General features: G+C 46.3%; 2 protein-coding genes across 4 annotated transcripts in view; one reads left to right on the forward strand and one right to left on the reverse strand.

The window, feature by feature from the left end:
- LOC134888292 (serine dehydratase-like) overlaps positions 1-8315 on the forward strand; it is a 185753-nt gene extending 177438 nt beyond the window's left edge. For all 3 annotated transcript variants that reach the window (XM_063913287.1, XM_063913286.1, XM_063913285.1), the window contains 2 exons: positions 6320-6444; positions 8094-8315. In XM_063913287.1, coding sequence (XP_063769357.1) covers positions 6320-6444; positions 8094-8287 — 319 coding nt within the window. In that variant the 3' untranslated portion in view covers positions 8288-8315. The remainder of the gene's footprint in view (positions 1-6319; positions 6445-8093) is intronic.
- The window catches only part of FICD (FIC domain protein adenylyltransferase), a 1034845-nt gene that overhangs the window by 631238 nt on the left and 390204 nt on the right, over positions 1-13403 (reverse strand). The gene's annotated exons all lie outside the window — the stretch shown is intronic.

Raw genomic sequence — 13403 nt, forward strand, 5'->3', positions numbered from 1 at the left:
AAGGGCAAGATTCATACCAGCCCACACCATCCACACCGTATAACCTGGAAAATACGCAACCAGTTAACAGTATGAACAAAACAGTATCAGCCAACGACTGATCTTAACTGTAACATAACCCTTATGTAAGCAATAACTATATACAAGTCATGCAGAAATATGTCCGCACTGGGACGGGCACCCAGCATCCTCTACGGACTAGGAGAAAAAGATTTACCGGTAGGTTTAAAATCTTATTTTCTCTTACGTCCTAGAGTATGCTGGGGACTCCGTAAGGACCATGGGGATTATACCAAAGCTCCAAACAGGGCAGGAGAGTGCGGATGACTCTGCAGCACCGATTGAGCAAACATGAGGTCCTCCTCAGCCAGGGTATCAAACTTGTAGAATTCTGCAAAAGTGTTTGAACCCGACCAAGTAGCTGCTCGGCAAAGCTGTAAGGCCGAGACGCCTCGGGCAGCCGCCCAAGAAGAGCCCACCTTCCTAGTGGAATGGGCCTTTACTGAATTTGGTAACGGCAATCCAGCCGTAGAATGAGCCTGCTGAATCGTGTTACAGATCCAGCGAGCAATAGTCTGCTTAGAAGCAGGAGTGCCAACCTTGTTGGCTGCATACAGGACAAACTGTTTTCCTAACCCGAGCCGTCCTGGCTACGTAAATTTTTAAGGCCCTGACTACATCAAGGGATTTGGAATCCTCCAAGTTTCCCGTAGCCACAGGCACCACAATAGGTTAGTTCATATGAAACGATGACACCACCTTAGGCAAAAATTGAGGACGAGTCCTCAACTCTACTCTATCCTCATAGAAAATGAGATAGGGGCTCTTATGAGATAAGGCCGCCAATTCGGACACCCGCCTTGCAGATGCCAAGGCCAACAACATGACCATTTTCCATGTGAGAAACTTTAATTCAACTGTTTGAAGAGGTTCAAACCAGTGAGATTTTAGGAACTGTAACACCACGTTAAGGTCCCATGGTGCCACAGGGGGCACAAAAGGAGGATGGATGTGTAGCACTCCCTTTACAAAAGTTTGGACTTCTGGGAGAGAAGCCAATTCCTTCTGGAAGAATATAGATAGGGCCGAAATCTGTACCTTAATGGAGCCTAACTTTAGGCCCATATCCACTCCTGTCTGTAGAAAGTGGAGAAAACGGACCAAGTGGAAATCTTCCGTAGGAGCATTCTTGGCTTCACACCAAGATACATACTTCCTCCAGATACGGTGATAATGTTTCGCCGTCACTTCCTTCCTAGCCTTTATCAGAGTAGGGATGACTTCTTCCGGAATACCCTTCCCCGCTAGGATTCGGTGTTCAACCGCCATGCCGTCAAATGTAACCGCGGTAAGTCTTGGAACACGCAGGGTCCCTGCTGCAACAGGTCCACCCTGAGAGGAAGAGGCCATGGATCTTCTGTGAGCATCTCCTGAAGATCTGAATACCAGGCCCTTCGAGGCCAATCTGGAACAATGACTATTGTCTGTACTCTTTTTCGTCTTATGATTCTCAATATTTTTGAGATGAGGGGAAGAGGAGGGAACACATAGACCGACTGAAACACCCATGGTGTCACCAGGGTGTCCACCGCTACTGCCTGAGGGTCCCTTGACCTGGCACAATACCTCCGAAGCTTCTTGTTGAGGCGTGACGCCATCATGTCTATTTGAGGAAGTCCCCAAAAAGACTTGTTATCGCTGCAAAGACTTCTTGATGAAGTCCCCACTCTCCTGGATGGAGATCGTGTCTGCTGAGGAAGTCTGCTTCCCAGTTGTCCACTCCCGGAATGAATACCGCTGACAGAGCGCTTACGTGAATTTCTGCCCAGAGCAGAATCCTGGTGGCTTCCGCCATTGCCACTCTGCTCCTTGTCCCGCCTTGGCGGTTTACATGAGCCACGGCTGTGACGTTGTCTGATTGAATCAGAACCGGTAGGTCGCGAAGAAGAGTCTCCGCTTGTCGTAGGCCGTTGTATATGGCCCTAAATTCCAGTATGTTGATGTGTAGACAAGCCTCCTGGCTTGACCACAGTCCCTGAAAATTCCTTCCTTGTGTGACTGCTCCCCATCCTCGGAGGCTCGCGTCCGTGGTCACCAGAACCCAGTCCTGAATGCCGAACCAGCGACCTTCTAGAAGGTGAGCACTCTGCAGCCACCACAGGAGAGACACCCTGGCCCAGGGGGACAGAGTTATTTTCTGATGTATTTGAAGGTGGGACCCGAAACACTTGTCCAGAAGGTTCCACTGAAAAGTCCTCGCATGAAACCTGCCGAAGGGGATGGCCTCGTAGGTCGCCACCATTTCCCCCAGTACTCGAGTGCATTGATGGACTGACACTCTTTTTGGTTTTAACAGGTCTCTGACCATGTTCTGGAGTTCCTGGGCTTTTTCCATCGGGAGAAAAACCCTCTTTTGTTCTGTGTCCAGAATCATGCCTAAGAAAGACAGCCGAGTTGTTGGAACCAACTGTGACTTTGGTAGATTTAGGATCCAGCCATGTTGCTGCAGCACTCTTAGGGAGAGCGACACGCTTTTCTGCAACTGTTCCTTTGATCTCGCTTTTATCAGGAGATCGTCCAAGTACGGGATAATTGTGACTCCTTGCCTGCGCAGGAGTACCATCATTTCCGCCATTACCTTGGTGAAAACCCTCGGGGCCGTGGAAAGCCCAAACGGCAATGTCTGAAATTGGTAATGACAGTCCTGTACAGCGAATCTCAGGTACGCCTGATGAGGAGGATAAATGGGGACATGAAGGTATGCATCCTTTATGTCTAGTGACAGAATAAAATCCCCCCCTTCCAGGCTGGAGATCACTGCCCTGAGCGATTCCATCTTGAACTTGAACCTTTTTAAGTACAGGTTCAGGGATTTTAAGTTTAGAATCGGTCTGACCGAGCCATCCGGTTTCGGGACCACAAATAGGGTTGAATAGTACCCTTTTCCCTGTTGTATTAAGGGAACCTTGATAATCACTTGCTGTAGACACAGCTTTTGAATTGCAGCTAAAACTATCTCCCTCTCTGGGGGAGACGTTGGTAAAGCCGATTTGAAGAATCGGCGGGGAGGCACGTCTTCGAATTCCAGCTTGTAGCCTTGGGATACAATTTCCATCGCCCAAGGATCCACGTCCGACTGAACCCAGACGTGGCTGAAGAGTCGAAGACGTGCCCCCACCGGAGCGGACTCTCTCAGTGGAGCCCCAGCGTCATGCTGTGGATTTAGTAGAAGCCGGGGAGGACTTCTGTTCCTGGGAACTGGCCGTAGCAGGCATTCTTTTCCCTCTACCCTTACCTCTGGCGAGGAAGGAAGAGCCCCGACCTCTTCTGGACTTATGCGACCGAAAGGACTGTGGCGTTTTCTTTTGCTGTGGGGGAACATAAGGCAAAAATGTAGATTTACCCGCGGTAGCTGTGGAAACCAGGTCCGCGAGACCTTCCCCAAATAAAACCTCACCCTTGTAAGGTAAAACTTCCATATGCCTCTTTGAGTCGGCATCACCCGTCCACTGGCGGGTCCACAGTGCTCGCCTAGCAGAAATCGCCATGGCGTTGGCCCTTGAACCTAGTAGGCCGACGTCTCTCTGAGCGTCCCTCATATATAAGACTGCGTCTTTGATGTGACCTAAGGTCAATAAAATGGTATCCCTATCTAGGGTATCAATATCAGCTGACAAGGTATCTGTCCAAGCTGCTACCGCGCTACAAACCAAAGCCGATGCTATTGCCGGTCTGGGCAAAGCACCCGTATGTGTATAAATTGATTTTAAAGTCGTTTCCTGTCTGCGATCAGCAGGATCCTTGAGGGCTGCCGTGTCTGGAGACGGTAGCGCCACCTTCTTGGATAAGCGCGTCAAAGCCTTGTCTACCCTGGGCGAGGATTCCCACCGTACCCTGTCCCGTGCCGGGAAAGGATACACCATAAGAATTCTTTTGGGAATCTGCAGTTTTTTGTCTGGAGTTTCCCAAGCTTTTTCAAATAATGCGTTCAGCTCTTGAGATTTGGAAAATGTCACCACAGGTTTCTTTTCCTTAAACGTGTACCCTCGTGTCAGGGACAGAGGGGTCATCTGTGATATGCAAAACATCTTTTATTGCAATAATCATATAATGAATACTTTTTGCCACCCTTGGGTGTAACCTTGCATCATCGTAGTCGACACTGGAGTCAGAATCCGTGTCGGTATCAGTGTCTGCTATTTGGGATAGGGGACGTTTTTGAGACCCTGAAGGGCCCTGTGACACAGTCAAAGCCATGGATTGACTCCCTGCTTTTTCACTGGACTCTGCTTTGTCCATCCTTTTATGTAATAATGTCACATTTGCATTTAAAACATTCCACATGTCCAACCAATCAGGTGTCGGCGTTGCCGACGGAGACACCACAATCATCTGCTCGACCTCCTCCTTAGAAGAGCCTTCCGCTTCAGACATGCCGACACACTCGTACCGACACCCCCATACACACAGGGATATTTATATGGAGACAGATCCCCAATAAGGCCCTTTGGAGAGACAGAGAGAGAGTATGCCAGCACACACCCAGCGCCAACTGACACTGGAAAAACCAATTCCCAGATAAATAGCGCTTTTGTATAATTATGTGCATATAATACACCCACTGCGCCTTACAAGTGCCCCCCCCCCCCTCTTTTCTGCCCTGTGTCACCGAGTTCAGCAGGGGAGAGTCCGGGGAGCCAGCTTCTCTGCAGTGTCTGTGGAGAAAATGGCACTGGTTAGTGCTGAGGGATCAAGCTCCACCCCCTCAGTGGCGGGCTTCGGTCCCGCTCGATTTTTTTAAATACTGGCGGGGGATTTACTATATACAGCCCTCGGAGCCTATATATTCATTTTAGCCAGTCCTAGAGGTTTAAAATTGCTGCCCAGGGTGCCCCACCCTGCGCCCTGCACCCATCAGTGCCTGCCGTGTGTGTTGTGTGTGGGAGCAATGGCGCTGCGCTTTACCTCAGAGAAGATCTGAAGTCTTCTGCCGCCTTTGAAGTCTTCTTTCTTCTTATACTCACCCGGCTTCTTTCTTCCGGCTCTGTGAGGAGGACGGCGGCGCGGCTCTGGGACGAAAGGCAAGGGGAGACCTGCGTTCCGACTCCCTCTGGAGCTAATGGTATCCAGTAGCCTAAGAAGCAGAGCCTATCATTTAAGTAGGTCTGCTTCTCTCTCCTCAGTCCCACGATGCAGGGAGCCTGTTGCCAGCAGTGCTCCCTGAAAATAAAAAACCTAACAAAATTATTTTTTCAGAGAAACTCAGGAGAGCTCCCCTGTAGTGCACCCAATCTCCTCTGGGCACAGAATCTAACTGAGGTCTGGAGGAGGGGCATAGAGGGAGGAGCCAGTGCACACCCATTCTAAAGTTCTTTATAGTGCCCATGTCTCCTGCGGAGCCCGTCTATACCCCATGGTCCTTACGGAGTCCCCAGCATCCTCTAGGACGTAAGAGAAATGACAGTTAGGAGCTGACAGTCAGCATTATCACCTTCCACTTATCACTTCTTTACACCTTCTCCAGGCTTAATACATCTGCCCCATTATGTCATGTAAGCCAGCTGCCGTTGCTCCTTCCACAGGTCCTGCATATGCAAAGTACCAAACGTTGGTACTTTGCGTGTATTGCAGCAATAGCGGATGGGGTAGCAGCAAGGAGGGCAGGCTGCTGCTGGGGGGACTGGGCTTAGTGTTGCTCCCCACGCAAGTGGTAGGGTAGCATCTGGGACTGTGCAGGAGCTGGAAGGGCACGGTGGCTCAGATGGGTTGCGGGAAGCGAGCGGAGTTAACTGTTGGGAGGGTAGACGGAGCCATGCTTCACTTGGAATGTGAGTCGAAGACATGGTCCCTCTGGTGCTGCCACTTGGCCAGCAGTGAAGCTGCTGCTCCTCTTCTGCCCTCTGGATAACTGGTGACTGTCACACACTGAGGAGGGAAGGGGCGGGTATAGGAATCAGTGCAACGTCCCCCTTAGCAACCAATGCGAGCCCCTCCAACAAGCCCAGGCCTAGGTAAACAGCCTCATTGCCACTGACATTGCGTAAATATAAGCGATACAGCCTACCAGTCTTTTACTAAGAAGCAAAGCACCTGTAATTATAGCCTTTCTTAAAGCTGCAATACACTAGCCTGGGTCTGACATCTGCATGCTCATATTGGACAGTCCAATTAAGAATGAGAGTGTGACACCTCTGAAGTGGGAGCTGCCTCTTTAACTGAGTCATTTGCACATGAGCATGATAGAGGGGCGTTGCCCATGTGATTATGTAGTATTGTGTTCTCTACATGAAACATTTTATAACATGTCTATGTCTTACAGCATTGCAAAGTGTCTAGGTGCAAAAACAGTATGTGACAGAGCACTAGAGTGTGCAAGAAAATACAGAGTCATATCTGTGTCTGTGGATGATAGAGAGGCATTGCGGGCATTGGAGATGTTCCTAGGTAGGTAGAGCAACAAAAAGAACAAAATGGCTGACTGCGCTTGAACTAGCTCTGACCATAAATCCTTTGTCTGCTTTTTTTGATATCTAACAAAAGGCTTCTTAAAAATAAAAATAAATATTTTTCACTAAACACACACTAAAAAAATGAATAAATATACTACTTTGTATCATATAATTGCTGCTGCAACAAGTAGGTAGGTAGAAGGTACACATCTGTATTATTTTCACTGTCCCTTTCTAGCGACTCTCTTCATTCATACGTACAGTATCTTTGCACTCTTTTATGCTATTTATATTCCCACACCAGATCTGTTTTATAATGTATCTATAACCAGGACATTTTTTGTACCCTATTTCTTGCTAATGGAGAACAGGTACCAAAGAGCCCATCTACAATGAGTATGCAGCAGGATCTAACACACAATTACTGCTTCTTCTTACTTTGTCCCATGATATGTGTCTGTTCTAAATCTGTTCCCCGTTTCTTTCCTTTATCCCCATTAATAGATTGTTTCACATCAGCGCTCAGAGCACTGTTATATAGATAGCTACTGTAGTATGATCTATATGACAGTAGTATTGCAGAAGAACTGCAGCCAACATAGAGTTGTCCTCCAAAGGAAGACTAGAGCCTGGTTAGCACTCAGGTTATCGCACAGTGACTGATCACTGGAACTGCCGCAGACCCCAGCATTTTTGGATCCCTGCAGTACCTGCAGGGCCGGCTCTACCATTAGGCAGCTTTAGGCAGCTGCCTTGGGTGCCGGGATGCAGGGGGCGCGCCTGCGTCTGCCTATCACAAAATGAAGGCTATCTCTGACAGAGGCATCCTTGTTCCACTTAATGCAGAATGTGGCTGTTCACTTTCACCTGAAAGGCTGGAAAGTGGGTATTGGTATGTGGATTGCGGAGGGGTGGGACAGTAGACTGAAATTTTTACTAGAGTGCTGAGAAACCTTGCACCGGCCCTAAGTTCCTGGTGTGCTGGAACCTTCCTGTGGCTGGCCATGGTATGCACTGAAAGCTGTATTTAACTGGATAGGCACTATGGTGGTGCTTCCAGAGCACTCCTAGACTACCAGCTGAATATTATCCAGTGCCTATAGTTTATTTGAAGCTCTGAAAATCCACTTCTTCAAAGTACATGGTTGTGAGCATCTCAGTACCTCACAGACAACCTTTGCTTCCTAAAATCCCTGTAATTTTTTCTTTTTAAACTTACAATGCCATTTTTTTTTTACATTTTTAATACTCTAGTTCCACAGATATTGATGGGGAATGAGAATGAATAAAACAGCATACATTACAAAGAACAGTAGCAATAAATATATATATTTTTATAAAAGCATTTGCTGAGAATTCATTTCCTAACCTGTTAAAAGATCTACAGAGCACCCCGCTGACCTAATTACTTTTTGTAATAAATCTCATACATAGAAGATAGGAATAACAGCAGAACTGGATTTAGTTTATCTTCAAATTTCTTGAATAGCTGAATATACATTTATACAGGAACTTAGTATTGCCTGTCCCTCTGTTCACGTACTGTCTCATCATGCACCATCTGTATTACACACTCCTGCTCTTCTTTCCATGGCATACACAGAGTACTTATCTCACACCCTTTCTCTCATGTATTTTTACCAGAGGATGAAATGATGTTGGTGGAACCTGCATGTGGAGCTGCCCTTGCTGCAGTATATTCAGGACACATCCAGCGCCTGCAGCAGGAGGGCAAATTGGAAAAGTCACTGGGGCCGGTGGTAATGATAGTATGTGGAGGAAGTGCAATTAGTTTGTCTGAGCTTCAGAACTTGAAATCCCAGTTGGGAATGGTCTGATCCCTCTAAATAAAATCATGTAAACTAACGACTGTCTTTTCACTTGTGCTGCTTTAGCCAGCTGACAATACTCCGTTTATTCACTGGAGGGAGTCTGGACACCAACAAATACCTTTGCTGTCTATGCGAACAAACGTTTGCAAGATTTCTATTAACCTCTGACCTAATTTCTAGCTATTGATCAATATAACGCTCTCGTATTTTCTCTATGCCTTCTGGTCTTTTCATTTTTCTCTCTCCCTGGTTTAACAGTCTCCCAGCCCCGTGCTACTGGCTCTTCTCCTCTCTCGTGATGAATTTCTTTCTACCATGAGACCTCGTGCAGATTCTCTTTGGGATCAGACCCATATAAATCATAACTCTCCAGCCAATATCTTATGTAAAAAGATACCTTGGGGCGGGGAAATCCTATTACCAGAAGCACCATTAATTATACCAAGTCAGCTCTCCCTCCAGTTGTAATACATTATCTACAAACCCTGTAGCACAGAAGGTGGCATTTTCCACTATAGCATCTGGAAGGGATGCTTAAGGCATATTGAAAAATATCAATATATAAGCCATAAATATGCATTTAGAATCCATCTCTATATCTGTATACTTATTTCCCCCTCTATTTTGCAATGAACTAATTGTGTGTGTGTCTGTGTGTTGGGGACATATAGATTGTGGGGACTAGTTGTGTGAGCTGTTGGATACCACCTATAACTCAGGTTGAATACCAGGTGATGTCTTCTCTTTATTTGAGTCATGTTTTAGGCTTAAAGAACAATTCTTGCTTTAACCCCTGGTCATAATGTTATCTGCCCTTCTCTGAGAATGATAATGTATTTCTTACTTGGGACTGGAGGTTTGTATCACCACAATATTTTGCCACAAGACTCGATTTGTGTAAAGTTAGACTGGATTTTTTCTCATTGATACCCACCACTGTTCTACCTGGATATAAAAGGTATGCTCGAAAAACAAATGCCAATGCAAGCACCTACATTGGCATGATTTCAGCCATTTGTGCAGGAATATGAGTGGTTTAGCGCAACATGATGGTGGTAACTATGGAGTTCAAAATATGCATCATTCAGCTAGGAGGAGCCACAAGCATTTTAACTAGAGATGTGCGGCTGGCACTTTTCGTGTTTTGGTTCTAATTCCACTTTCGTGTTTTGGTTTTGGCTTGGTTTTGCAAAAACCACCCTTTCGTGTTTTGGTTTTGGATCTGGATGATTTAAAAAAAAAAAAACCATAAAAACAGCTAAAATCACAGAATGTGGGGGTAATTTATTAACCTCAATAACAATCATTTCCACTCATTTTCAGTCTGTTCTGAACACCTCACAATATTGTTTTCAGGCCAAAAGGTTGCACTGAGGTAGCTGGATGACTAAGCTCAGCGACACAAGCGGACAACACAGACACCCGGCCCATCTAGGAGTGGCACTGCAGTGGCAGACAGGATGGCAGATTTACAAAATAGGCCCCAAACAGCACATGATGCAAAGAAGAAAAAGAAGTGCAATGAGGTAGCTGGATGACTAAGCTAAGCGACACAAGTGTGCGGCACAAACACCTGGCCCATCTAGGTGTGGCACTGCAGTGGCAGACAGGAGGGCAGATATAAAAAAAAAAGTCCCCAAACAGCACATCATGCAAAGAAGAAAAAGAATTGCAATGAGGTAGTTGTATGACTAAGCCAAGCAACACAAACAATTGGCCCATCTAGGAGTGGCACTGCAGTGTCAGACAGGAGGGCAGATATAAAAAAAAAGTCCCCAAACAGCACATCATGCAAAGAAGAAAAAGAATTGCAATGAGGTAGTTGTATGACTAAGCCAAGCAACACAAACAATTGGCCCATCTAGGCGTGGCACTGCAGTGGCAGACAGGAGGGCAGATAATAAAGGCCCCAAACAGCACATCATGCAAAGAAGAAAAAGATTTGCAATGAGGTAGTTGTATGACTAAGCCAAGTGACACAAACAATTGTCCCATCTAGGCGTGGCACTGCAGTGGCAGACAGGAGGGCAGATTTAAAAAAAAGGCCCCTAACAGCACATGACGCAAAGAAGAAAAAAAGGTGCACCGAGGTTGCTGTATGACTAAGCGACACAACCACCTGGCCCATCTAGTAGTGTCACGCAGTGGCTGAATGTCGAGAGTGGGCCGCAATTGTTCGGTCCACTGACGGCATCTTCAGCACGCTCCAGTCACTTTAAAAAAATCTGCAATTGGTGGACTTATACGGCAGTACCCCAGGACTAATACAGCAGTACTCCTGGACTCTCACACAGGATGGCACGTTTCAAAAACTAGGCCCCAAACAGCACCTCATGCAAAGATGTCGAAGAGGTGCAATGAGGTTGCTGTATGACTAAGCCAAGCGACACAAACAATTCCAACTGTAATTATACGTCCAACTCACTGTAATTATACGTCCAAATCACTGGAATTAATTGGCAAGATCACTGTAATTATACGTCCAAATCACTGGAATTAATTGGCAAGATCACTGTAATTATACGTCCAAATCACTGGAATTAATTGGCAAGATCACTGTGATTAATAATTATACGTCCAAATCACTGGAATTATACGTCCAAATCACTGGAATTAATTGGCAAGATCACTGTAATTAATAATTATACGTCCAAATCACTGCAATCAAATGGCAAAATCTCGCTATCGCCTGCCTAGTGAAGTGGAATCTAAATAGGATTTGGTACCGGGGACACAATACCTCCATCAATTGTCTAAATCCCACTGCACTAATGGCGGATACCGGACGCACGTCTAACACCAACATAAGTGTCAAGGCCTCAGTTATGAGGACTTCCATTGTCATGTGAAGCCGAACCACTAGTCATGAACATAGGCCAGTGCCTCATCCGTTCCTTGCCACTCCGTGTCGTAAATGGCATATTGGCAAGTTTACGTTTCTCCTCAGACCATTTAAATTTCTTTTTTTGGGTCTTTTTACTGAACTCTGGCTTTTTGGATTTTACATGCCCTCTACTATCACATTGGGCATTGACCTTGGCAGACGACGTTGATGGCACTTCATCATCTATGTCATGGCTAGTGGCAGCAGCTTCAGCACTAGAAGGAAGTGGTTCTTGATCTTTTCCTATTTTATCCTCCAAATGTTTGTTCTATTTTTCTGCAGTTATATAACACAATATGCGGCACAGGAATGACTGATGGTTGATGGCCAGGACACTACCACTGGTCTGATGCAGCACAACAGGGACTTGTTGTTGTTATTATTATAATACTGTAGCAATGGACATATAGCAGGAGCGTATACCACTGTGACTGCCTGGTCACTGGAATGACTGATGGCCAGGACACTACCACTGGTCTGATGCAGCACAACACAACAACACTGTAAGGGACTTGTTGTTGTTGTTGTTATTATTATTATATGGCAGCAGTGGACATATAGCAGCAGCGTATACCACTGTGACTGCCTCGTCACTGGAATGACTGATGGCCAGGACACTACCACTGGTCTGATGCAGCACAGCACAACAACACTGTAAGGGACTTATACAGCTACACTGGATATATGGTAGCAGATGACACCAACACTGTGACTGGTCACTGGACTGATGCACAAGAGACTTCCCCTGGTCTAATGCAGGACAACACGGCACCACTGAAAGGGACTTATACAGCTACACTGGATATATGGCAGCAGAGGACACCACCATTGTGACTGGTCACTGGACTGATGATGCACAAGAGACTTCCCCTGATCTAATGCAGGACAACACAGCACCACTGAAAGGGACTTATACAGCTACACTGGATATATGGCAGCAGAGGACACCACCACTGTGACTGGTCACTGGACTGATGCTGCACAAGAGAGACACTACCCCTGGTCTGATGCAAGACAACACAACAAAAATGCAAGGGACTTATACAGCAGCCAGCAGCACTGGGCTGGGACATATAGCAGCAGAGGACACCAACACTGTGACTGGCTGGACTGATGCAGCACAATACACTGACTACACTGGACTGGACTGAGCAGCACGACACAGTACAAGACTCACCACCCCACTTCCCTGCTCACACAGACACTGAGGACACATCCTCTCAATACACTCTCCGAGACTGGAGTGAAAATGGCAGCGATGCGTGGCTCCTTATATGGAATCCAAATCCCGCGAGAATCCGACAGCGGGATGATGACGTTTTGCCTCGTTCTGGTTTCCGAGTCAGGCGGGATAACCCAAGCCAGACTCGATTGGTGAAGTTCGGTACAGTTCGGTTCTATGAGAACCGAACCCGCTCATCTCTAATTTTAACCACTTAACTGGCGAATATTTTTTCCCAAAAAATGCTCAGAAATGTAAAAAATTTTTTACATTATTGAATTAGGTTAAGAACATCTACTAAAAACATATCTAACACTATTTTATAAAAAAAAAAATGATGCTAAAACATCATCGAGATGTCGGACTATTGATGATCGGAACAACGCGACCATGACAAACTGACATTTTCCCAGCAGCTGCTCCTCTCTGTAGCCGCTGGGTGTACAAAGTAAAGTTAGGGCTGCTTCTATTACATTTCCCCAGCATCTGATAATCTTTGCAGCCATCGGGTGGGGGTGCCGCCAGGCTGCCCGATCAGCAATGATTGGTAGCATGGCAGGCACTAGGGAAGGGAACCAGGAGGAAGAGGGGTCGGGATGTCACTCTGAGAGTGGCAGCTGCTGGAAGATCTTCCAGCAGTCGCACAGTGGGCATTTCTGAGTGGTTGCATCAGATGCAACCATGTCAGGGAAAGCTCAGCCTGGTGTGATCGCATCTAATTTGGCCATGCCAGGCAAGTGGTTAGGACATGAGGAGGATGTTTTTGTCAGTGTTATAGCCTAGTAGTAGTAGTAATGGTAGTAGTAGTAGTAGTAGTGGTGGTGGTAGTAGTAGTAGTGGTAGTATTAGTAGTAGTGGTGGTGGTAGTATTAGTAGTAGTGGTGGTAGTAGTAGTAGTAGTAGTAGTAGTAGTAGTAGTAATAGTGGTAGTAGTAGTAGTAGTAGTAGTAGTGGTGGTAGTAGTAGTAGTAGTGGTGGTAGTATTAGTAGTAGTGGTGGTGGTAGTATTAGTAGTA

Source organism: Pseudophryne corroboree, chromosome 1 (genome assembly GCF_028390025.1).
Source record: "Pseudophryne corroboree isolate aPseCor3 chromosome 1, aPseCor3.hap2, whole genome shotgun sequence".
NCBI lineage: Eukaryota > Metazoa > Chordata > Amphibia > Anura > Myobatrachidae > Pseudophryne > Pseudophryne corroboree.